Source organism: Entelurus aequoreus, linkage group LG03 (genome assembly GCF_033978785.1).
Source record: "Entelurus aequoreus isolate RoL-2023_Sb linkage group LG03, RoL_Eaeq_v1.1, whole genome shotgun sequence".
NCBI classification, from domain to species: Eukaryota; Metazoa; Chordata; class Actinopteri; order Syngnathiformes; family Syngnathidae; genus Entelurus; species Entelurus aequoreus.
Window position 1 is genome coordinate 32212549 of NC_084733.1, and position 26027 is coordinate 32238575.

The following is a 26027-nucleotide window of genomic DNA, read 5'->3' on the forward strand; positions in this document are numbered from 1 at the left end:
AAAGGGTTGTTTCTTTCTGTTATTAATATTCTGGTTCCTACATTATATATCAACATATATCAATACAGTCTGCAAGGGATACAGTCCGTAAGCACACATGATTGTGCGTGCTGCTGCTGGTCCACTAATAGTACTAACCTTTAACAGTTAATTTGACTAATTTTCATTAATTACTAGTTCCTATGTAACTGTTTTTATATTGTTTTACTTTCTTTTTTATTCAAGAAAATGTTTTTAACTTATTTATCTTATTTTATTTTATTTAAAAAAAATAAAAAGGACCTTATCTTTACCATACCTGGTTGTCTAAATTAGGCATAATAATGTGTTAATTCCACGACTGTATATATCGGTATCGGTTGATATCGGTATCGGTTGATATCGGTATCGGTAATTAAAGAGTTGGACAATATCGGAATATCGGATATCGGCAAAAAGCCATTATCGGACATCCTTAGTATTGATCATCAATAATTTAGTTAAAAAAAATAACACACAGGAAAAAAAAGGGCGAAAATCCGGGGTCCATCGGACGACCGCGTTTTGTAGAACATTGCTTTATATCAGAGCGCGTTACATTGTCTACCTGTATCTCACCTTTTTTGTAAGGGGCGCCGGAGGTTGGCATACCCGTCAGCGATCCTGTTCTGTCTCCCTGTAATGTTTGTCTGATCTTGAATGGGATTGTGCTGGAAATTTTAATTTCCCCTCAGGGATTAATAAAGTATTTCTGATTCTGATTCTCATTCTGATATGGTACTTTACCTGTATTACACAAAAATGCCATCCATACCTTGCGGCGGTCATTGAGGTGGCCACATATTATTGATTGTGAATGTTATTATTAAAGATTAACATTTTACAGTTAAGAATGTACAAATTGGCGTTAAAATATTTACAGTCATACTTTAGGGTGGTCGTTGTTTAGGTCACTTACAAAGCCCTGAGTGCTTATGCTAAAGCTAGCAGTGTCAGTTTGGTCTCCTATGCCAGTTGGCTACACATTTAATGAATTGTGAATAGAGATGTCCGATAATATCGGCCTGCCGATATTATTGGCCGATAAATGCTTTAAAATGTAATATCGGAAATTATCGGTATCGTTTTTTTATTATCGGTATCGTTTTTTTAAATTTTATTTTATTTTATTATATCAACATAAAAAACACAAGATACACTTACAATTAGTGCACCAACCCAAAAAAAACTCCCTCCCCCATTTACACTCATTCACACTCATTCACACAAAAGGGTTGTTTCTTTCTGTTATTAATATTCTGGTTCCTACATTATATATCAATATATATCAATACAGTCTGCAAGGGATACAGTCCGTAAGCATACATGATTGTGTGTGCTGCTGGTCCACTAATAGTATTAACCTTTAACAGTTATTTTTACTCATTTTCATTCATTACTAGTTCCTATGGAACTGTTTTTATATTGTTTTACTTTTTTTTTTATTCAAGAAAATGTTTTTAATTTATTTATCTTATTTTATTTTATTAATTTAAAAAAAAAGGACCTTATCTTCACCATACCTGGTTGTCCAAATTAGGCATAACAATGTGTTAATTCCACAACTGTATATATCAGTATCGGTTAAAATCGGTATCGGTAGATATCGGTATCGGTAATTAAAGAGTTGGACAATATCGGAATATCAGATATCTGCAAAAAGCCATTATCGGACATCCCTAATTGTGAATGTTATTAATAAAGATTAACAGCCTGTTACAGTTAAGAATATAAAAATTGTAGGTAGATTTAAAGTCATACTTTATGGTAGTCGTGGTTGCGGCCGTTTGTCAGAGCCCTGAGTTCTTATGCTAAAGCTAGCAGTTAACTGCTTTTTTTCGGTTTAGTATGTCAAATGCACAATCCAAATAGTAGCTTGTGTTCTGTCTCTTTTCGCGGCCGTTTTCCAATCCCTTTACTCAACATATTGTTAGTCGACCGCAACTTCGTAATGGCACGATGGTTTTCCAAAACATCTTGAGCTCCTCGCTCGGCGTGTTGCGCCACACTAAACGCATCACCCTTCCGCGACCCAAACATTTGCCTTACATTAATCATTATAATTCTTCCAGACAGCCGTCTTGTCTCAAATCATCTGCTCCACATTAGCCATGAGAAAGAAGCATGCATGCGTGCACACACACACACACACACACACACACACACACACACACACACACACACACACACACACACACACACACACACACACACACACACACACACACACACACACACACACACACACACACACACACACACACACACACAAAGGGCTAGTGTTAGAGTTCATAGAAAGGAAGGCGCTCTGTTACAAACTGTTAACCTTCTTAAATGGTATGAGATGGTGTGTGTGTGTGTGTGTGTGTGTGTGTGTGTGTGTGTGTGTGTGTGTGTGTGTGTGTGTGTGTGTGTGTGTGTGTGTGTGTGTGTGTGTTTTTGTATTTCTACCCTTCTTGGGACATCAACAAGGAAAAGTACCGTCCATATGGTTAGGACCGAAATCATGGTCCCAATACGGAAAACCATTGCATCTAATAAAGAATGTCTCATTTGCACCCCTGGTGGTGAAATCTATCAAAATTAGGGTGTGTCCCAAAAAGGAGGGATTTTTCAAATTGAATGTGTGTCGGTTTTAAAAAGTGCTCCCCTTGTGGTCAACATATGAAATAACAAGTGTGTGTAAAGATTTGAAGTGCTCCACCTCTGGCCAACATATGTAATAACAAGTGTGTGTAAGAAATTGAAATGCGCCCCGTTGAATTAAATGAATTAAAAAAATAAAATAAATATGTATATAGAGACATACTGTAATAACTTGAAGTAAATAATGAAGATTAAAAACCAATTACAAACAAAAAATTTAAAAAAATAAAAATTGACTAAAAGCCATCTTTTTCTCACCATGCGTCAACTTTTTTCTTATATAATCTTTAAAATGTTCTCATACTCTTTCTGTTTCTGTAATATTGCAATATTTTCTCGTACAATTATTACTTTTTATGTAAAATGATTACTTTTTATGTAAAATTATTACTCTTTAATGCAAAATGGCGACATTTGTCGTATACAATTCTGACTTGTATCACAATATTGCCAACCTTTTTGTTGTTCTTGTAAAATACAAAACAATTTTGAGTAAAATTATGACTTTTGTCATCATTTTTGCAGAGTAAAATTCCGATTATTATTATAATATTGCTCAAATTTTAAAGTTTTCTTATAAAATTGTGACTTTTGTCGAGTAAAATTACGACTCTTTTCATAAAAGTGCCAAAATGTTAAGCTTTTCTTGTAAAATTCCAACTTTTATCATAATATTGCACAAATGTTCAGTTTTTCTTGTACAATTTTGACTTGCGTTGAGTAAAATGTAAAAGTAAAAGTTTTTTTTGTTAAATTGTGACCTTTTTCTTGTGAAATTCCAACTCATTTTTCACAACAAGCTTTTATATTTGCATAGTATGTACACTACCGTTCAAAAGTTTGGGGTCACATTAAAATGTCCTTATTTTTGAAGGAAAAGCACTTTAAACTAGTCTTAACTTTAAAGAAATACACTCTATACATTGCTAATGTGGTAAATGACTATTCTAGCTGCAAATGTCTGGTTTTTGGTGCAATATCTACATAGGTGTATAGAGGCCCATTTCCAGCAACTATCACTCCAGTGTTCTAATGGTACAATGTGTTTGCTCATTGGCTCAGAAGGCTAATTGATGATTAGAAAACCCTTGTGCAAGCATGTTCACACATCTGAAAACAGTTTAGCTCGTTACAGAAGCTACAAAACTGACCTTCCTTTGAGCAGATTGAGTTTCTGGAGCATCACATTTGTGGGGTCAATTAAACGCTCAAAATGGCCAGAAAAAGAGAACTTTCATCTGAAACTCGACAGTCTATTCTTGTTCTTAGAAATGAAGGCTATTCCACAAAATTGTTTGGGTGACCCCAAACTTTTGAACGATAGTGTATATATTATTAATGTTGTAAATACAAATCTTTATATTCAGCCCTTTGAGACACGTCATTTAGGGCTATATAAATGAACATTGATTGATTGATTGATATATCCAGAAAGGGTGGTCCTAAAGAGGTAGGCCTTTTTTTCGGCGGTCTCAAGAAGGTAATAAATACAAGAATGTGTGTGAGTGTGTGTGTGCGTGTGTGTGTGTGTGTGTGTGTGTGTGTGTGTGTGTGTGTGTGTGCGCGCGTGTGCGTGTGTGTGTGTGCGTGTGTGTGTGTATATGTGTGTGCGTGCATGCGTGTGTGTGCATGTGTATGTGTGTGTGTTGTTGAAGAAAAAAAGACACGAGGATCTGCTTTGTGGAGATGAAGATAGAAAAAGAACAAGGAGCGTTTTAGAGGATCTTTCTCCAGTGGGGAAAATGAGGCCCGTTGTGGAACGAAAAGGTGGCCGACTTCAGCAGTTTGGGGACATATACGCATGAAAGCTCTCTTTGTCTTTCGCATGCGGGCGGGAAACGGTTAAAACATTTCGCAGAGTCCTTGCTTCACTTGAAATGAATCATCAAAATAATATTCTAGCCTCCTCTGTCACTGATCTCAACTGTGAAGAATGTAGGACTAAAATAATCTACATCTGTGAGCCATTTCAAAATAAGACTTATTACCTGTTTGACTTTTTCTCACACGCACGCGCGCACAGACGTCACCATGGCCTCTATTCTGCGTCTTTGATCGCAACAGTTGTGCAAGATGAATTGAGCGCTGATCAATCGTGGCCAATTGGAGTGCACTACTTGGCTGCAACCAGCAGGGGCCCTGTTGATTCAGCTGGCCATCCAAAAAAGTAAAACATGGCGTAAAGCTACATGGCAACTCCTCCGCTGGCATGGAAACGGGAGTTCAGAACATTTAGTTAGGGAAAATAATTAATTTATTAAGGGAAATGAGTCACATGGCTAATACGAACTAGTGTTTATTATCAATGCAAAAGCTGTATGAAAATGTATTTATTGTGTGAATGCTCCAAAGCATTCACACATATGCTTTTCTACACCAAAATGAATCTATTTATTCTTCTACTTCTTCTTCTTCTCCAGATTTTGGCACGCTCTACCTTCCACATTTTTCACCCGATTCAAACAGTTCCAACTTCAAACTGTTCAGCCTATTCGGGAATCGCGGGCTTTCCCTTGACAAATTCCAAAAATTCCCCGATTCCCCAGAATTCCAGGTTTTACGGGACATTATTCCCATTCAAAATTAATTGGCCATTTTTCAAACGTCCACCATTTCCTCATTTTTCAACCGATTCAAACCATTCCACCTTCAACATATTCCACTCATCCTGCACAGTCAAACTATAATTTTTTCAAGTTAAGAAAAATTCCAGGAATCCCCAGAATTCCCCTTTTTTCTGGCAACTACGGTATTTTTCGGACTATAAGTCGCAGTTTATTTCATAGTTTGGCCGGGGGTGCGACTTATACTCAGGAGCGACTTATGTGTGAAATTATTAACACATTACCGTAAAATATCAAATCATATTATTTAGCTCATTCACGTAAGAGACTAGACGTATAAGATTTCATCGGATTTAGCAATTAGGAGTGACAGATTGTTTGGTAAACGTATAGAATGTTCTATATGTTATAGTTATTTGAATGACTCTTACCATAATATGTTACGTTAACATACCAGGCACGTTCTCAGTTGGTTATTTATGCGTCATATAACGTACACTTATTCAGCCTGTTTTTCACTATTCTTTATTTATTTTAAATTGTCTTTCAAACATACTTGCCAACCCTCCCGTTTTTAGCGGGAGAATCCCATTATTCAGCGCCTCTCCCGGCAGAGATTTTCTCCCGACAAACTCCCGGTATTCAGCCGGAGCTGGAGGCCACGCCCCCTCCAGCTCAATGCGGACCTGAGACTGAGTGGGGACAGCCTATTCTCACGTCCGCTTTACCACAATAAAAATACGCTTGCAAGTTCCAAAACGAATGGAAACAACAATTTCAGTTCATCCAGGACAGTTCGAAGGGGAAGGTGTATGTTGCCTGTAAATATGTAGAACAGACTTCTCCATTGAACACGGTGGCCGAAATGATTTCTCAGTCATGAACAGAGAAGTTAAACAGGACAATACTGCCATCTAATGGATAGATAATTCAAGTATTTCTTTTATGTAAATAAAATAAATATATATATATAGCTACAATTCACTGAAAGTCAAGTATTTCATACATATATATATATACATATATATACATATATATATATATATATATATATATATATATATATATATATATATATATATATATATATATATATATATATATATATATATATATATATATATATACATATATATGAAATATATATGAAATACTCGAGTTGGTGAATTCTAGCGGTAAATAACCACGCCCCCAACCCCCCCTGGAAAAATTCTCGGTTTTCCAGAAATTCCAGGAATTCCGTAATACAACACCTACCATTTCAACTCATTCAGAACATTCAAGTCATTAAACATTTTCCCAAAAATTCCCGCATTTCCCAAAATTCCCAAATTTCCATGAAATTCCCATTGAAAAGACTGGGGCATTTTTCAAAGTTCCACTACTCCCACATTTTTTATCCGATTCAAACCGTTCAAACTTCAAAATATTTAGCCTGTTCAAAATTGTGTGCTCTCTTTCAACAATAAAAAAAAAAATTCCCGGATTTCCGAGAATTCCCAGTTTTCAGGGACATTTTCCTCATTCAAAATGAATTGTCAATTTTTTAAACTTCCATTCAACATTCAAACCATTCCAACATTCAAACTATTCTCACATTCATACTACATTCTGTCAGCATTTCAGTTCAACTTCAGCATTGGAGCATTCACACGCAATTCCTTCAGGAATTGCTTAATCTAGTTTATAATAATACTCAGTTTTGATTGACACTACTGTAGTTATGTTTAATATTATACTAGACCAAAATGAAAGGTGTTTCATGCATATAACCAAATAAATTGCCTTTGCACAACGCTGCAAACAACAACCACAATTATAAACATATTGACGGATTAATGCCTGTTTGACAGTGTCAGCGTCAAAACTGAACATTATTAATAGATTTAGTTGATTTAAATGAGACAAGACATACTATTTGACGTGTAAATGTGGGATTTCCTTTTTTTTTTTTATTGTATTTATTAGGTATTGTGCTTCTCTATTGCTTTGTAAATTTCTATCCTAAGTTTTGTAAAGGTGGGATAGTGTTAGAGTTATTTTTATTATTAAATGGATTAACTTTCTGTAAATCAAAGTTTAAAAATAAATTTTTAAAAAGGCATTTTTTAGGTCAACACTATAAGGCATACATCAGCAGCCAAGAGGAGCTTTTGTAACTGGTTTTGAAAAGGTTTTATTACAAATGATATACTAAATAATGTTCTACAAAAATAGTGTTGATAGAGAATAAATTTGAAATCAAATTGTCACCCCAAGAATTGGAATCAAATCGAATCCTGAGGTTGCCCAAAGACCACTGCAAATCTAATATAGAGGCATCATAATTATTTGCACAATAAAATTATTATTATTGAAAACTATAACAATATTGCTAATTAGTATTATTGCTAAAATTATATAATGATAATGATAATAATACACAGCTCTGACAGGCTCAAGGTACTCGTCAGAAGTGCTGGTAGGCTCAAAGCTCTTCCATCAAAAATAGCAGCCCCTGTAGGGCTTCCAGCAGCACACAGAATGAATAAATGAATAAATTGATGTTCGTAGACTGAGATATAGTCTGCACATAGAGGCATATCTGGCGCGATGTAAATGTTCAGAAACCAAAAAGGACGCAAATAAAGGCCTTTGAGGATCAAGGTTCCACTGTATAGATCAGGGGTGTCAAACGTACGGCCCGAGGGCCGAATCAGGCCCGTGAACAGGATTTATCTGGGCCGCGGGATGAGTTTGCTAAGTATAAAAATGTACCTGAAATGATTGAATGAATGAAACTGCTGTTCTAAATGTGTCCACTGGATGTCACAATAGCAATTCTTTGTATCTTTGTAGATAATGCTACATATGTACAAAATAAACCACATGATGTTAGTACATCAGTCAAGGAAAATGATCAAACTACATAAATAACATCCTGTAATTTGATTTGGATACAATTTTTTTTATCTTGATAGATTGAAAATTAACCCCAATGAGTTGACTGATGAACATTATCACATAAGTTATTCAGAAAATGTAAATAACGACAAATAAATGTTTAACATGTAAGTCTAAAAAAAACAACATGATTTTTACATTTTAAGGAATGTTATATTTTTAAACAAAGAAAAAAATCTGAAGTTGTCTTTATTTTTAAGTTATCGTGCGGTGATTTTACCAGTCCGGCCCACTTGGGAGTACATTTTTCTCCATGTGGCCCCCGATCTAAAATTAGTTTGACACCCCTGCTATAGATACATTACAGTGTCTTCAAAGCTTGCAGTTTTGTATTGTTTTACTGAAAAGGGGACTTTTGTCGAGACTATAACCAGTTATTCATTTTTATTCATGTTTTACATTGATTCTTATGGGGAACTCCAATTCACTAGACAAACTTTTCGGTTTACGAATCATGTTCAAGAACTAATTCAGTTCGTAAATCGAGGTTCCACTGTAGATGTCTTTTTTTCCCAAATGTCATTTTGAAGAAGAAGCAACAAAGAAATATCAGATTAGTGTTAAATCAGTGCAGCCAGCTGGGGGCTCAGTCGGTCATGTGACTACTTGCCACCTTCTTACCTTACCCATGCATGGACTCAACCTGCATTCTCCCCGCTCTCCTTATTCCACACGAAATAAAAGCCAACCCACACATTAAGCCCCCCTCAAACATGTGAAATAATATCTACACATTTTCCAGCTGCTCTTATCTCGCACACAATCAACCTTGCAGAGTTTGTGGCACCTCCTGGCCAAGCGAAAACATTCCCTGCTGGTGTTAGCTTGGGCGCCCGCGGCCTCTTCCTCCTCAATCTGCGATTAAATTCACAAAGAGCTGCTATGTCAACAGTCCGGCATCTGGGGGGACGGAAAATCTCTCGCCACGGGAACGCAGCCCGGTCTTTTCTGTTATTAATATTTCATGGAGTGTAGACGGATGGAAAGAGGGAGGGAGGGAGGAGGGGGGCGGGGGTGGGGGGCGGGGTATGGTCGCGGGATAGTCAGGACTTTAAACGTTTACAGAAAGACTATATATGGTTAAAAAAAAAAGAGTAGTTATCTATATTTCAAAATCTCTATCGTGCCATGTATTAAAGTTGTTGTTTTTAAACACAGACTTTGAGGTGGAGACACGCAGGATTAATCCCACTTTGTTGGTTTTGTCCTCTCATTCCAGCCGCCTAATAACCTGTCAAAACAGCTCGAGCGAGAGACCCTTTCAACCCCCAAACTACACACTCACACACACACACACACACGCTCCCAGACTTGATTTCTTTTACAGAAACAAAATGAAGTGTAGCCTGTCCTCCATCAGCTGAGAGAAGGACAAGCATTGTGTGTGTGTGTGTGTGTGTGTGTGTGTGTGTGTGTGTGTGTGTGTGTGTGTGTGTGTGTGTGTGTGTGTGTGTGTGTGTGTGTGTGTGTGTGTGTGTGTGTGTGTGTGTGTGGGTGTGGGTGTGGGTGTTCTTGTATTTCTGCCCTTCTTGAGACATCAACAAGGAAAAGTAGCTTCCATATGAGGACCGGTGAACAAGTTAGGACCGAAATCATGGTCCCAATACGGAAAACTATTGCATCTGATAGAGAATGTCTCATTTGCACCCCTGGTGGTGAAATCTATCAAAAATAAGGGTGGTCCCAAAAAGTTGACTGTGTGTCGGTTTTAAAAGTGCTCCCCCTCTGGCCAACATATGTAATAACAAGTGTGCGTAAGAAATTGAAATGCGGCCCTTTTGGCCAAAATGAATTTTAAAAAAAAAAAACATTTATTAATAAATATATCCATCCATCCATTTTCTACCGCTTGTCCCGTTCGGGGTCGCGGGGGATGCTGGAGCCTCTATATATATATATATATAGATATATTTATAAAGAGAGAGAGAGAGAGAGAGAGAGAGAGAGAGAGAGAGAGAGAGAGAGAGAGAGAGAGAGAGAGAGAGAGAGAGAGAGAGAGAGATACTGTAATAACTTGAAGTAAATAATGAAGATTAAAAACTAATTACAAATAAAAAATTCAACCAAAAAAATTTTACTAAATATATTTATATTTGCATAGTATGTATATATTATTAATGTTGTAAATATGAATCTTTATATATCTAGAAAGGGTGGTCCTAAAGAGGTAGGCATTTTTCGGAGGTCTCAAGAAGGTAACAAATACAAAAATGTGTGTAAGAAATTGAAATGCGCCCCCTTTGGCCAATATTAATTAAAATAAATAAATATGTATACAGAGACATACTGTTATAACTTGAAGTAAATAATAAAGATTAAAAAACAATTACAAAAAATAAATTCAAAAAAATATATAATTTACTAAAAGCTTACTTTGTTTAATATTTGCATAGTTTGTATATATTATTAATGTTGTAAATACAAATCTTTATATGTTTAGAAAGGGTGGTCCTAAAGAGGTAGGCATTTTTCGGAGGTCTCAAGAAGGTAACAAATACAAAAATGTGTGTAAGAAATTGAAATGCGCCCCCTTTGGCCATATTAATTAAAATAAATAAATATGTATATAGGAGACATACTGTTATAACTTGAAGTAAATAATAAAGATTAAAAAACAATTTTAAAAAATAAAATAAATTAAAAAATATAATTTACTAAAAGCTTACTTTTTTATATTTGCATACTTTGTATATATTATTAATGTTGTAAATACGAATCTTTATATATTTAGAAAGGGTGGTGATAAAGAGGTAGGCGTTTTTCGGAGGTCTCAAGAAGGTAACAAATACAAAAATGTGTGTAAGAAATTGAAATGCACCCCCTTTGGCCAAAATGTATTTAAAAAATAAATAAATATGTATATAGAGACATACTGTAATAACTTGACGTAAATAATGAAGATTAAACCAATTACAAACAACAACAACAACAAATTGACAATAAGCTTACCTTTTTTATATTTGCATAGTATGTATATATTATTAATGTTGTAAATACAAATCTTTATATATCTACATAGGGAAATCTTAAAGAGGTAGGCCTTTTTCGGAGGTCTCAAGAAGGTAACAAATACAAAAAATGCGTGTAAGAAATTGAAATGAGCCCCCGTTTGGCCAAAAATTAATTAAAAAAATAACAAATATGTATATAGAGACATACTGTAACAACTTGAAGTAAATAATAAAGATTAAAAAACAATTACAAGCAAAAAATTCAGCAAAAAATATATTTAACTAAAAGCTTACCTTTTTTATATTTTCATAGTTTGTATATATTATTAATGTTGTAAATACAAATATTTATATATCTAGAAAGGGTGGTCCTAAAGAGGTAGGCATTTTTCAGAGGTCTCAAGAAGGTAACAAATACAAAAATGCATTTTTTTCGGAGGTTTCAAGAAGGTAACAAATACAAAAATGTTTGTAAGAAATTGAAATACGCCCCCTTTGGCCAAAAAGGTATTTAAAAAAATAAAAAAATATGTATATAGAGACATACTGTAATAACTTGAAGTAAATAATGAAGATTAACAACCAATTACAAACAAAAAATTCAAAAAATAAATACATTTACTAATAGCTTACTTTTTGTATTTGCATAGTATGTATATATTATTCATGTTGTAAATACAAATCTTTATATATCTAGAAAGGGTGGTCCTAAAGAGGTAGGCATTTTTCAGAGGTCTCAAGATGGTAACAAATACAAGAGTGTGCATGTGTGTGTGCGCGTGCTTGCGTGTGTGTGTGTGTGCGTGTGTAAAAGGTCACCAGAGGGCCTGCTGTTCATTCCGTAAATGCTTACTTGCGAGTAAAGATGGAGGCACGTTGTCCAGGTGCAGGCCAGACTGGTAGAGGTGCAGGATGAGTTCAAAAGCCTCCAGCGTCTCGTTGATGCCGGCGTTCAGCTCGCCTGCACACAAAGTACAACAACGCATTCAGTCAAAAAAAAAAAAAAAAAAAAGATGTCTTCATCATGCGCTGTGTGGACACGCTGATCAGCAAAGGAACATGGAGGAAACTCATTTCTCCTGGATGGCCAAGGCAGTGGACAACAATCTGGAATGTGTCTCTGTGTGAAATGTTTTGCTCCATTCATCCAGAAAAGCATTTGTGAGGTCAGAGGTCACAGACAGACGAGGGGGGAAGGCAGGAGGGTCTTTGGAAACCTTTTGGAAGTCGGACGCATTAAATAATGCAACGTGATTTAGGGAACTAATGCATTTATGCTATCTTATTGATTAACTTGGAAACATGCATGCTTGTAGATGACCAACGTGTGTGAAGTTGGAGATGATGCACACTATACTGTAGTGTCATCAAAGTTGAAAAGTCAACAAAATAAAAAATTAAAAGGACTGTTTGCAACTTCCTCAACGTTACATTTTTCAAAGCAAAACATGTAACAAGAACACCGTTGTCTCGCTTATGTTACCATTAGTGCTTTAACAGAACACATCTGTTTGACAATTATATTTTTCACAATTGCAAAGTTTAGGTAATAAAAATTCGGTAACACTTTAGTATGGGGGAACACATATTCACTATTAATTAGTTGCTTATTAACATGCAAATTAGTAACATATTGGCTCTTAATTAGTCATTATTAAGTAGTTATTATTGCCTTATTCTGCATGGCCTTATTATACAACCAGTAAGCCATTAACTAAGAGTCTTCCCTCAATAACCTCAGAATTATTGCTTATTAGTAACCCTAATCCTAACCCTTATATGTTCCCCTAGTGTCCAAATTAGAGATGTCCGATAATGGCTTTTTTGCCGATGTCCAATATTCCGATATTGTCCAACTCTTAATTACCGATTCCGATATCAACCGATATCGATATATACAGTCGTGGAATTAACACATTATTATGCCCAATTTTGTTGTGATGCCCCGCTGGATGCATTAAACAATGTAACGAGGGTTTTCCAAAATAAATCAACTCAAGTTATGGAAAAAAATGCCAACATGGCACTGCCATATTTATTATTGAAGTCACAAAGTGCATAATTTTTTTTTAACATGCCTCAAAACAGCAGCTTGGAATTTGGGACATGCTCTGCCTGAGAGAGCATGAGGAGGTTGAGGGAGGTTGAGGTGGGCGGGGTTGGGGTTGAGAGTTAGTACTGGCAGGGGGTTCTGGGTATTTGTTCTGCTGTGTTTACGTTGTGTTACGGTGCGGATGTTCTTCCGAAATGTGTTTGTCATTCTTGTTTGGTGTGGTTTCACAGTGTGGCGCATATTTGTAACAGTGTTAAAGTTGTTTATACGGCACCCTCAGTGTGACCTGTATGGCTGTTGACCAAGAATGCCTTGCATTCACTTGTGTGTGAAAAGCCGTAGATATTATGTGACTGGGCCGGCACGCAAAGGCAGTGCCTTTAAGGTTTATTGGCGCTCTGTACTTCGCCCTACGTCCGTGTACACAGCGGCGTTTTAAAAAGTCATAAATGTTACTTTTTGAAACCGATACTGATCATTTTGAAACCGATACCGATCATTTCCGATATTACATTTTAAAGCATTTATCGGCCGATAATATCGGCAGTCCGATATTATCGGACATCTTTAGTCCAAATAACTCTGAATTAAGTCTATGTTACTTTAATAAGCAACTAATTAATGGTGAATATATTCCCCATACTAAAGTGTTACCAAATAATTTTACCGGCCAAATAAAATAATTGGTATTTACGGCGGTCGCTCACCTTGTTTTGTCAACACGGACACGCAGAGAGCGCGTGCACACATACAAAAGCAGTCCAAGAGAAGCAACGACTAATTTGCAGTCACATTGTTAGAACATTCAATGACAGCAAACACTAACTTTCCAATCCGCAATCATTAGCTAACAACACCCAAAGCTAACGTGCGTGCATGTGTTACATACTTACGTAGTTACACAATTACGTACGAGAAGACGTAAGAGGGCGGGATATACTGTGTAAAATACATTGGAATGTTAGCGCCCTCCAGGTGTCTGTGCAAATGTTTTTAAACAGCGCCTTAATTAGGACTTTGTCATCAAAAAAAATATCTCATGATTCCGTGCAGTACTCATCTAGAACCAGAAGAGGCGCTGTTGACAGGAGACTACTTTGTTGTTTAGTAAAGTGATTATGCAACAGAAGGTTCCACTATCGAAAATGTATTTGACTACAAAATAACAATCTACAGTTGTCCCTCGGCACATCATGCCTCAAATATTGCATCTTCGCCACATTTTGTTATAGCATATTCAACTATTTTCAAGCCGTAAAATGGCTAGATAAACTAAAAATATCAATATTACAGTAGTATTGGCCTCAAAAGGAGACCAAACCAATCAGAGCTTGCTGTTCAGTATCATGGCCACTGATTGGCTCAGCCTCAGCGGCATTACGATATTGGATTAAAAGGGTGTAAAGGCGACTAAAGGGTGTTATTTAATGTCTAGTGGGCCTTCGTTATGTTCAAAAACGTATTCAGGGGGTCGTAAACAGTTGCCATAGTTTTGAAACAATTTAGCGGAAATGAATTAATCGTGGTCATGTCTGGAACTAATTAACAGCAATAAACGAGGGAAAACTGTAGCATAGGACTGTTGATTATTTTGTCTACAATTAAAAGAAATGTAGTCAAAGTGGTTTGTGATGTAGGACAAACTCTGGAAATCAAGGCTAAATTGGTGCCCAAACAGAATTTTATTTTGAAGTCCCGCTATTACAAATTTAATTCACATTGTTTATATTTGTATGGAATTATTTTTATGCTTTTTAAAATCAGACTTGAATTTCATGTGTTTTTGTACTAAAACAAATTCATGTGAAATAAATAGCTCAATAATGAATCTTTTTTGTGCAAAATACACACATTAGAGCGTGGGTCAGCAATGCGCGGCTCTCGAGCCACATGCGGCTCTTTAGCGCCACCCTAGTGGCTCCCTGGAGCTTTTTTAAAAATGTATGAAAATGGAAAAGGATGAGGAAAAAAATATATATTTTGTTTTAATATGGTTTCTGTTGGAGGACAAACATGACACAAAAAGAAAGCTCACTGTTTATATTAAGCATGCTTTACTGATGAGAGTATTTGGCGCGCGCCATTTTGTCATACTCATTTTGGATGTCCTTGAACGCACCGTAGTTTGTTTACATGTACAACTTCCCTTGATGCTGCCACAGAAAGACGCGTTTTATGCCACTCCTTCTTTGTCTCATTTTGTCCACCAAACGTTTTATGCTGTGCGTGAATGCACAAAGGTGAGCTTTGTTGATGTTATCAATCGATGCTAACATGCTATTTATGCTAGCTGTATGTGCATATTGCATCATAATGCGTTGTTTGTAGGTACATTTGAGCTCATTTTATTTGCCGTTTCCGTTTCCTTCAACTTGAACACACACATCTTTACCTTTGGCCATTCTAAGCCAGTAATTTCCAGGAGGTATCACACCCACGAAAAGCCTCCGTTTTAGTAGTTTTCCAATGTTGAAAAAATGTGTAGAATAAATATTACATTTCAACATTTCTGTCAACAAAGATTTGCGTCAGCCTACGACACATAGTCATATTGATAGTAGGCTAATGTAGCTAATATAGACACTTATATCATGTGTTGTCTTCATTATAACACTTATGTAAGGCTTTCCATTTTTTGCGGCTCCAGACAGATTTTTTTTGTATTTTTGGTCCAATATGGCTGTTTCAACATTTTGGGTTGCCGACCCCTGCTTTAGAGTAATCAAAACATAAGGTTGCATCTATCTCTGGCACATCAGTACGCCTGCTCACCAGCGCAGCACTAACATTGTATCTGGGTAAATTTGCCATTATTGTTTTGATCAATGATGGAGCAGGAAAGGGCTGGAAATATGTTTGCAATAAAATTTCACATGGAGCGCCGTGTCATTCATTATCGCGGGGCCCTACGCACAACGCGTCATCTACGTATTGGGAGGAACGGCCCAACTAGAAATGCATGGTTTTTGATAACCGCCATGCATCCCACCCGCCATACCAAACACAATTAGTTTCCAATTATAAGTTCTGGTTTGAAAGAGATTTTTGGACCATGTTGAGATCAAAACTTGGAGTAAACGTAGTGAAAAATCTAAATCTATTATGACTTCAATGTATCCCTAAATAGAATCCTAACAATTACCAGAGGTGTGTGTCACACACACACACACACAGTGTGTTGATGACAGGTGGTATTTATTATCTTGTTCCATGTCAGCGTATGAAACCAAGCGTTACCAGGCAGGGCGAGTCATTACACGACTACAACACATTGGTCCGCTTCGCTCTGATCTCTTCTCTGATTTTCCTCACCTGTGGCGTTCATGATGCGATCTACCAGGTGTGCGAGACCGGGCGGGGCTTGGTGAGGCAGCAGGTAGGTGAAGAAATACCTGGAGCCATGCAGAGAACACAGAAAGATCCATCATGGAACGATAAAGGCGGTGTTAAAACAAACCATAAAGCTGTCGACACTGTGAAGGCGGTTCAAAGGCGACAAGACTCGCTTTTGGCCCCAAGCTACTAATTTATTCAACCCCTGAAAACCTCTCATTTTGTTAAACACACACGAGCATCGTCTTTACCTGTAGGCGTTGTAAATGTTCATCTTCTCGTTCAAGCCCTCACACAGTCCGCCGGGCGAGCAGCTCAGGGTGAAATTTCGGTGCGGAAACCGAAGGGAGCAGTCGGCGTCCGTCCGGCAGGATGTTTCCGCCACGCTGGCGTCATCCAGATCGGTGAGCTTAAGCTCGCCCGACACCATCACGAACTGGCGAGGCTGAAAGTCCAGCAGAGCCACGGAGCCCAGAGGAGACCGTGCCAGGAAGTGCAGGAGGCGGACCAGGTCCAGACACACCTGGAGGGATGGGAGGGAGACTTGTGATGCTGCCATGAATCAGCCTGCTGTTTTATTGATTGAAAAGCAATTGGTCAAGGATGTTCGCTAAAAATAGGTCCTGTATTGTTAGAATCAAAATTTACAGTAAAATATTGATAAGCAAAAAGATCAGCGTCAACAATCTAAACTATGGATGTCCCATCCCATACAACATTCTTGGCCTTTAAATCTAGATTTGATTTTGACTGTAGATTATAGAAGTGAAAATGTTTTATAGCAAGTAACTAAAATTAACAAGTTATAAAGCTTTTCTTATTACATTTCAAATGAGCTAGTATTGTTGTAAATCAGATAATTGGTGGTACTGATTGCTACATGCAATTTTTTAACATACAAAGTAGCTTGTGCACAATACCTAAACAAAAGCTACTATTGGCTCCTATTTAAATCATTTTGGTTTTGCCCTTGAAGCCTACCTGTTTCCAGAAACCAACGCCCTGACTTTGTCAACGATAACTCAATCAATCAATCAATCAATGTTTATTAAAAGAATATTTCATAATAATAAGAACAAGAAAAATATCGATCATAAATAAACTGCAAATAAAATGAAAAATAAATACTATTAAGCAGTGCTAAAATAAATGAATTCTAACTAAATTCATAATAAAAATACATACATAATGTTTCTTAACTCATTATCACCAGACCTTCGTAACATAGACTCAATATCCCTCTTTAAATCAAGACTCCAAACACACTTATTCCTGACTGCTTCCATCCATCCATCTTCTTCCGCTTGTCCGAGGTCGGGTCGCGGGGGCAGCAGCCTAAGCAGGGAAGCCCAGACTTTCCTCTCCCCAGCCACTTCGTCCAGCTCTTCCCGGGGGATCCCGAGGCGTTTCCAGGCCAGCCGGGAGACGTAGTCTTCCCAACGTGTCCTGGGTCTTCCCCGTGGCCTCCTACCGGTCGGACGTGCCCTAAACTCCTCCCTAGGGAGGCGTTCGGGTGGCATCCTGACCAGATGCCCGAATCACTTCATCTGGCTCCTCTCGATGTGGAGGAGCAGCGGCTTTACTTTGAGCTCCTCCCGGATGGCAGAGCTTCTCACCCTATCTCTAAGGGAGAGCCCCGCCACCCGGCGGAGGAAACTCATTTCGGCCGCTTGTACCCGTGATCTTGTCCTTTCGGTCATAACCCAAAGCTCATGACCATAGGTGAGGATGGGAACGTAGATCGACCGGTAAATTGAGAGCGTTGCCTTCCGGCTCAGCTCCTTCTTCACCACAACGGATCGATACAGCCTGACTGCTTATCCATTGTAAATCTTATCGATCTTTGTTGTTTTTGTTGTTTTTATCCAATTGATTTTACTGTTTTGATTTTGTACGTTGTCCGGAAAGGCTAACCTGACTCTCGCCAGATCTGGGACACAAGGATCTGGGACTTCTCAATAGGAGATGCATTTCAGAAGGCGGGGCCTTGTAAAAAAAAAAATATTGTATTTGATTGGATAAACCACTTGTCCGTTATCTTGAATGACGTGCTACTTCAACCACTCACATCGAAATCAAACCGTGACGCTGATGAGAGCGACGCTGGGAAATCCAAAACAGAACAGCAGACATATTGGATAATGACAGAGTGAAAAGTTAATAAATGCCTTCAAAACCGTTCTGTGTTCATCTTTTAAATAATTAATATTCGATAGATATGACAAAACAGTTGCAATAGCAGAACCAATGTCAGCACGCGACTCCTCGCTGCGTGCCGCCATTGTTGTTTGAATCAAACAGTCGCTTCGGCGCTACATCACATCTATGAAATCCCGCCCGGTGATCCTGATTTGTTCATTATTTTTTGCTATCTTGAAGGAAATTGCATTGCCCTCGATCCCAGATCCTTGTGTGGAGCTCAGCGAACTACAAGGGTCTGGCGATAGTCAGGTTACAGAAAGGCACCTTATAAGTAAAATGTATTATTATTATTATTATTAGATAAACTGTCAATAAAATTAAGGTGCAAATGAAATAAAATCTCCAAACTAAAACTTAACTAAAATGCTAACTAAAACAGACTGACGCATTACGGCCACAAGTAGTGGAAAAGTGTATTACAACTGAGTATCGCTGTGGCTCTTACTTGCTGAGAAACCTATCTTTTGTTGGCCATATGGTTAAGAAAGACTGATCTACAGGGTTCTGAATATTTGCTACATTAAAGTTGCTGAGTTGGCAACACCAATCCCTCCAGTTCAGTCGTCTTATTCTCTGACAGACCAGATATGGTTTCATTTGTTACAGGTAGCGCCAAATCTAAATAAATTCTTACAATTATTTTTAAATTAAATTCTTAGAAACCAAAATATTTTTCATTATCCTCAAAAAATCTCCAGTATTTTTGTTTTTCCTCAACAATTCAATTAACTAACAAATACAAGAAAATAAATGGTCCAATACAATGATGCTTCAAACTACTACTGGTGTAGTTAGAAATGGAGCAATTTGTCTGGTAATACAAATGCTGGTTGCTAGGAAAACTGGACGACAAACTACTTGCACCAGTAGATTAGCCAAGTTAGTAACGTTTTATACACTCAAACGTTGTTATTGTCAACATAAAACTGTTCTTTCTCTAAAACATTCCCTTTCCCTCAAGCTACAGACAGCAAGAATGAAGGCATCAGCTGACAGAGCATGAAATGTGTGTGTGTGTGCGTGCGTGCGTGCGTGCGTGAGTGTGTGTGTGTGCGTGTGTGCGTGTGTGCATGTGTGTGCGTGTGTGTGTGACAGTAGTGAACAAGCATACTGCAGCCAGTGTTAGGTAAAGCTCTTTAGACGTCACTGGCACAGTAAAAACAGGGTCCGTGAAACCAGACACTCCTGGATTACTGTAGACCTCACACATGTACTTTAGCTGAGCACTTTTTTTTAGCTGCTATTTAGCTGAGACATGACGAAAAACATTTTTTTTAGACCTTCAAAAACCAGTGCTGTAACATGCATGCCAGGCCAGTAGTTGGCGAGTTGGAAAAAATAAACTTTACATGATGCAGACAATGGAGATTTAAATCACTCTAGCTTCCATCCATCTATTTTCTACCGCTTGTCCCTTTCTGCAAGCCAAACGTCATCTTGTAACCCAAACAGGATTAATTGACAGTCTAAATGAGCTGGGTTGCATTTTCTAGCTTGGAAATAATGTACATGACAGCCAGTCAATGTGTTTTTATGTGGACATGCATTTTTTTTTACACTCCACTTGTGTCAGATGAACTTTTTTAACACTGATGTGAAGGATATGTGCATTTCTAGAAAATATAGTCAGTGTTTTTTTTAAATAGCCAATAAAATGATAAAAAGATAATATTCTACTGTAGAAATAAACAAAATATTACCGTATTTTCCGGACTATAAGGCGCACTTAAAATATGTTTTTTTCTCCTCAAAACTGGACAGTGCGGCTTATAACCTAATGAACGGAATAATTCTGGTTTTGCTTACCGAGCTCGAAGCAATTTTATTTGGTATATGGTGTAATGATAAGTGTCAAACAAAAGAGATACGTGTATACTGCACTATGATGGCAATATGACTCAAGTAAACAACACCAACATTTTAAATGTTCCATTGAAAATATAGAATATTACATACGGCGCTCAAAAATCTATCAAAATGTTTTAGTACGACTTTGGTAAGCTATGAAGCCGCACTACTTGATGGATTGTACTGTGCTTACACATACGAGTATTATTATGGTGTGTGTATAAGGTAAGACATTATCTGACGTTTTGTTTCGCAATATTATTCAAAAGCAACTTTTCTTACCTTCTGATCTGTATTTGGGATGTGCATAAATCCTGTAAAATTGTGCGAGTCCGCCTTTGTAGTCCGTGCCGACACCGTAGTGGATAAGCTTCTTCTTTTTCTCTATCTTCTTGTTTCGGGACATTCATCCTCCGCTGTTGCCATTTCTAATATAAAGTAGTGTAAAGTTCTTACTTATATCTGTCAGTAAACTCGCCATGAAAGCGCTAAAACATACCGGTGTAGTGAGTTTACATTATTCACCCGAGGAATTTTAGTCATTAGAGAGTTCCGGTCGGACGTTTTTTCACGGGACACATTTCCGGCCTTGTTGTTGTTTCCGGATGAGGAGATGCTGCTCCGTTATTGATTGAAGTAAAGTTTGAATGTCATTAAAACAGTTAGCTCCATCTTTTGACACTTCTTCCACTCCCGTCCTTGCACGCTACACCGCTACAACAAAGATGACGGGGAGAAGACGCTGCCGAAGGTGAGCCACGTAAATAAGACCGCCCACAAAACAAAGCGACTGTCAGAAAAGCGGCTTGAAGATGATCTGTAAAACATAATCTATGCAACATTTTGACCAAAGAACCACCATTACATGTTCTGTAGACCACAAGGAAGTGAAATAAATACTAATAATATGACTCCTTTAATGTGCCCTATAATCCGGTGCGCCTTATATATGAAAAAAAGATCAAAAATAGACCATTCATCGGCAGTGCGCCTTATAATCCGGTGCGCCCTATGGTCCGGAAAATATGGTACATAAAATGATTATTTTTAGAAGAAAATATGAGCTGACCGCTCAAAAGTAAAACTACACCAGCTAGTGACAAATACAAGCAGGTCAAGTCCAATAAAAGTTTACATTGTGCAACTCTGCCACCATAAGTTGTTGAGTTAGTTAGTTAGTTAGTTAGTTGGCTAGTTAGTTAGTTAGTTAGTACATCGCCGCTGTTGCAGCTGGTGGAGATTCACTTCCGGCTTGGGCGGCATGCAAAACGTGTCATTCATTCAAAGTTTTCACTACTAGTGGTGATCCTCAAAGTTCTACTACTACAACACATTCTGACTGGTATACACAAGCTATGGAGATGATATCAGTAGAAAAAACTGCATTTAGTTTAGATAATAATGAGTCATATATTAGAATATGGGATCCATTATTTAAATTTGTTTTAACTATTAAATGAACCAAAAATATGACTTATTATATCTTTGTGGAAAATATTGGACACAATGTGTTGTCAAGTTTATGAGATGCGATGCAAGTGTGTGACACTATTGTTCATTTTTTATTTTTTTTATTAATGATATTGTCAATGAGGGATTTTTAATCACTGCTATGTTGAAATTGTTACTAATATTGATACTGTTGTTGATAATATTCATTTTTGTTTGACTACTTTTAGATTGTTCTGTGTCATGTTTGTGTCTCCTCTCAATTGCTCTGTTTATTGCGATTCTAAAAAAAAAGGTTCTTCCACGGGTCCTCTCTCTTTTTCATCATTTGGGCTATTCACTTTGGGCGCTGGTTCTCCAGAATATACAAAATAAGAACAATAGTGAAGGGAGAAGTCCGGCCCACCGGTCCTTAGCGTTCTGGAAATGTGGGCCCCAAAACAATTTAGTCGAATCGCCCTGCAGCAAAAAGTTTGGGTCCTTATTTGCTGAAGTTGGCCATGCGGGGCCAGATACAAATTCAGGAGTTGGAACACGTGTGTTGTAACCGACTGCCCAAATGATGCTGATTTGACACATTTTCATGTTTTGACTTATTTTTGTTGCCAACATCTGAGTTAATGGGTTTTTTTTCCCACTCTCTTCTATAATTTCAAAGCACACTTGGATCCCTGCGGTGTCAATTGGGCCTCTGTTGACTCCCACTGTGCATGAGCCTACCTGCGATGGGGGTTGAGCTAAAAGCATGTGTGTGTGTGTGTGTGTGTGTGTGTGTGTGTGTGCGCGTATATATGCTAAGATGACATTCCTAGCCTGCAGTGAATTAACTCTCGGTCCCATCTCCATTCCGACCCTGGCCTGATCAAATACACCGAGGCACAGATGTCAGACCTCCTAAGGTTTCACAGTTCCGCCTCGCGCCTCTCACTCTCTCACACACACACCCACACAGACACACACTCTCATCATCACACATGCGTTACGAAAGCATTAGAAGCATGGAAGTGCATGCAGATCTTACCCTGAAGCGGTCCTCCCAGGGGCTCTGCAGCAGCTGGATCATCTGGAGGGGGCTCCCTTGTTCCAGAATGACCGTCACCCTCCCTGCCACGTCCCCAACACAGTGACCTTTGAACTGCGTGACAGCACCACCAGACTACGTTAGGTTCAGGGGAGGTGTGATGACATGAAATGATGACGCAGCACTTTGTGATGTGAGAAAGCCGTCAGTTTGGCCAGCTAGCGCTATGTGTTTTCAAAAAAAAAGGAGACGCATTGTCTGCTTCGGAAAAAAAAAAGTGCACCCAAAAGGTCAGGAGGGGGTCAACGAATCTAATTAGAAGGTCCGGGATTTTTTTTTTTTCCCATCTCGTGTGAGACAAAGGGAACATGTGACACAACACCTGGACATTGCACTTATACAAGAAGTGAAAATCAAACAATATGGAGAACTTTCTATTTCTACACCTTTTACGCTGGAGAATTTGTGAGGCCGGCCTCTTCCACACTAAACTCATCTAAAAAGTGTCATATAATTGTGCAAAATGTCCCAGGAAGATGAGGAATGAAGAAAGATAAGCACTGAAAATGAACAATTTTGGTTAGAATGAATGAAGAATCAAAAATGGTTTTCACAAACATGTCACTATGATTTTTATAACAAAACACAAAATAAATAATATAGGATTTACCTTTTTTTTTTAGCTCACTTGTTTTCTGTTAGACTTTTTTTTAATGTCATTTTGCAAACCTTTTACTTGTGCTTGTTGCTTGTTACAACCTTTATTTAACCAGATAAGAAACCCATTGAGATCAAGATCTCTTTCACAAGTTTTGTCCTTATGTGCTCATAAGGCCCCTTATAGATCCAATAAATTTTTAGTATTATTATTATTATATTATTTAAACCAGTGGTTCCTAAACTTTTTCACCAATTACCACCTCAGAAAAGACTTGCTTTCCAAGTACAACCATCATGACCAACATTAAAACACAGTAGCATAGTAGGCCTTAATATTTATTAAAAACAAGGCAGAGGTTTTATTTACCAAGTATATTTAATATTTTTGGTCAATGTAACTTTACACACACTTTGAACAGTAACACTGTGTTTGAATATTTAATTAAGTGATCATGTGGCGTAACACTAGTGATGCACTTACCACATTTTGAGAATCACTCACTTAAATGTTATGACACACAAAAGTCCAATGATTGTTTGGCTTAAAAGTGCGATTACACTTGTTAAAAAAAAAAGATCTGTTAACTTTTTGGCATTTTTTAAGTGTGACACAGTTGTTGATGATAATTATACTTATGTCAAACATTTCCTTTAAAAGACATGTAGTTATGTAATGCATTTTTTGCACAGTATTGGTCACCTGAAGGTAAAAAGTGATTTGGTCAAAGCCACAAAAGTAGCAAAAAATGTTGCATATTGATATCTAAAATCAATGCTTGACTCTTTTCTGTAAAATTGCTTTATGAATTCATACAAAAACTTAATACACTGTATGTTTGTTATGCATTTTACTGTAAAAAGTTAACTTTAATCCCACCTTTTGTGAAACAAATCATGCAAAATCTTCTCTTGACAACTTTACACGGTTCAAACATGACTTTCTGTGTTAATCTGTTATTTACATTATGAGATGTTCATGTAACATTTGTTGTCTGTGAAGAGTGCTCAATACCATACCATACCAACTTTATTTAATAGACATATTTCACTGTTTTTGTAAATAGAGCTTTGTGTTAACTTAATGCATGTTTCTGTGGAACTTTTGAATCTCACCTTTAGCCATTAAAGTTGTGCAAAATATGTTAAAAAATGTTCCATGCTGTTTTGCATATACACTTTCTTCATCTTATATACTATTTTTCATTCTGTACACCACATTTGAAAAATACCATATATATACAGTTAACCTAATAATGGAAGATATTTATGTTAACAAATTGATAACTTTTGCGCATTTAAATCCCTTTTTTAGTCATTACAGTTGCACAAAATGTGATGAAAAATACTGTCCTGCACACTCTGTTTTATGTATTTCTTTCTTTTTGTGGCACTATTTTGTATTCTATACAGCAGATTTAAAACATTTGGCCTAATAGCGCCCTTAAAGGGTTGTCACAATATTTGCTCACTTTTGTTTAACTTAATTTAGTAAGAAAACATTTCCTATTTATTCAATAAATTCATTTTAGAAATATGCAAAAGTCCAGTGATTGTCTTGGCTTGGAAGTGTGCTAATATTTTTTTTAACGGTTATCTGAACGCCAAAAAGAAAGACTATTGGTTACAGACAAATGGAAAAATAACTCCTTATAAACTTCACTATGATTTTTTTAATAACCAAATGCCAAAGAAATGTAAGCTTTGTCAATTGTTTTGTTTTTTTGCACTCTCATTTTCTGTTTTACGTAATTTTGCAGTTCTTTTATTTGTACGTCTTTCTTGTTTTGTACAATGTGGCCACAAAAGCCCCTTATAAATCAAATGAATTATTATTATATTATTGAAATGTCATATGTTCATATTTGTCATCTTTTCTCTATATTTATGTCAGTTTGTGACTGTTGTCTATGACTATATTTTATTATAAACACATACAATTCTCGTGAAAAATTCTTGTGCGTGCATATGTATTTTTTTATATGTATTTATATATACATATATACACACACACACACACACACACATATACATATATATATATATATATATATATATATATATATATATATATATATATATATATATATATATATATATATATATATATATATATATATATATATATATATATATATATATATATATATATATATATGTATATATATATATATATATATATATATATATATATATATATATACACTACCGTTCAAAAGTTTGGGGTCACCCAAACAATTTTGTGGAATAGCCTTCATTTCTAAGAACAAGAATACTCTGTCGAGTTTCAGATGAAAGTTCTCTTTTTCTGGCCATTTTGAGCGTTTAATTGACCCCACAAA

General features: G+C 36.9%; 1 protein-coding gene across 1 annotated transcript in view; it reads right to left on the reverse strand.

Moving 5' to 3' along the window:
* pkdccb (protein kinase domain containing, cytoplasmic b) overlaps positions 1-26027 on the reverse strand; it is a 42177-nt gene that overhangs the window by 12212 nt on the left and 3938 nt on the right. Inside the window, exons 2-5 of the mRNA XM_062040479.1 lie at positions 23029-23142; positions 16760-17031; positions 16488-16567; positions 11976-12083 (exon numbers count right to left, since the gene is read on the reverse strand). Coding sequence (XP_061896463.1) covers positions 11976-12083; positions 16488-16567; positions 16760-17031; positions 23029-23142 — 574 coding nt within the window. The remainder of the gene's footprint in view (positions 1-11975; positions 12084-16487; positions 16568-16759; positions 17032-23028; positions 23143-26027) is intronic.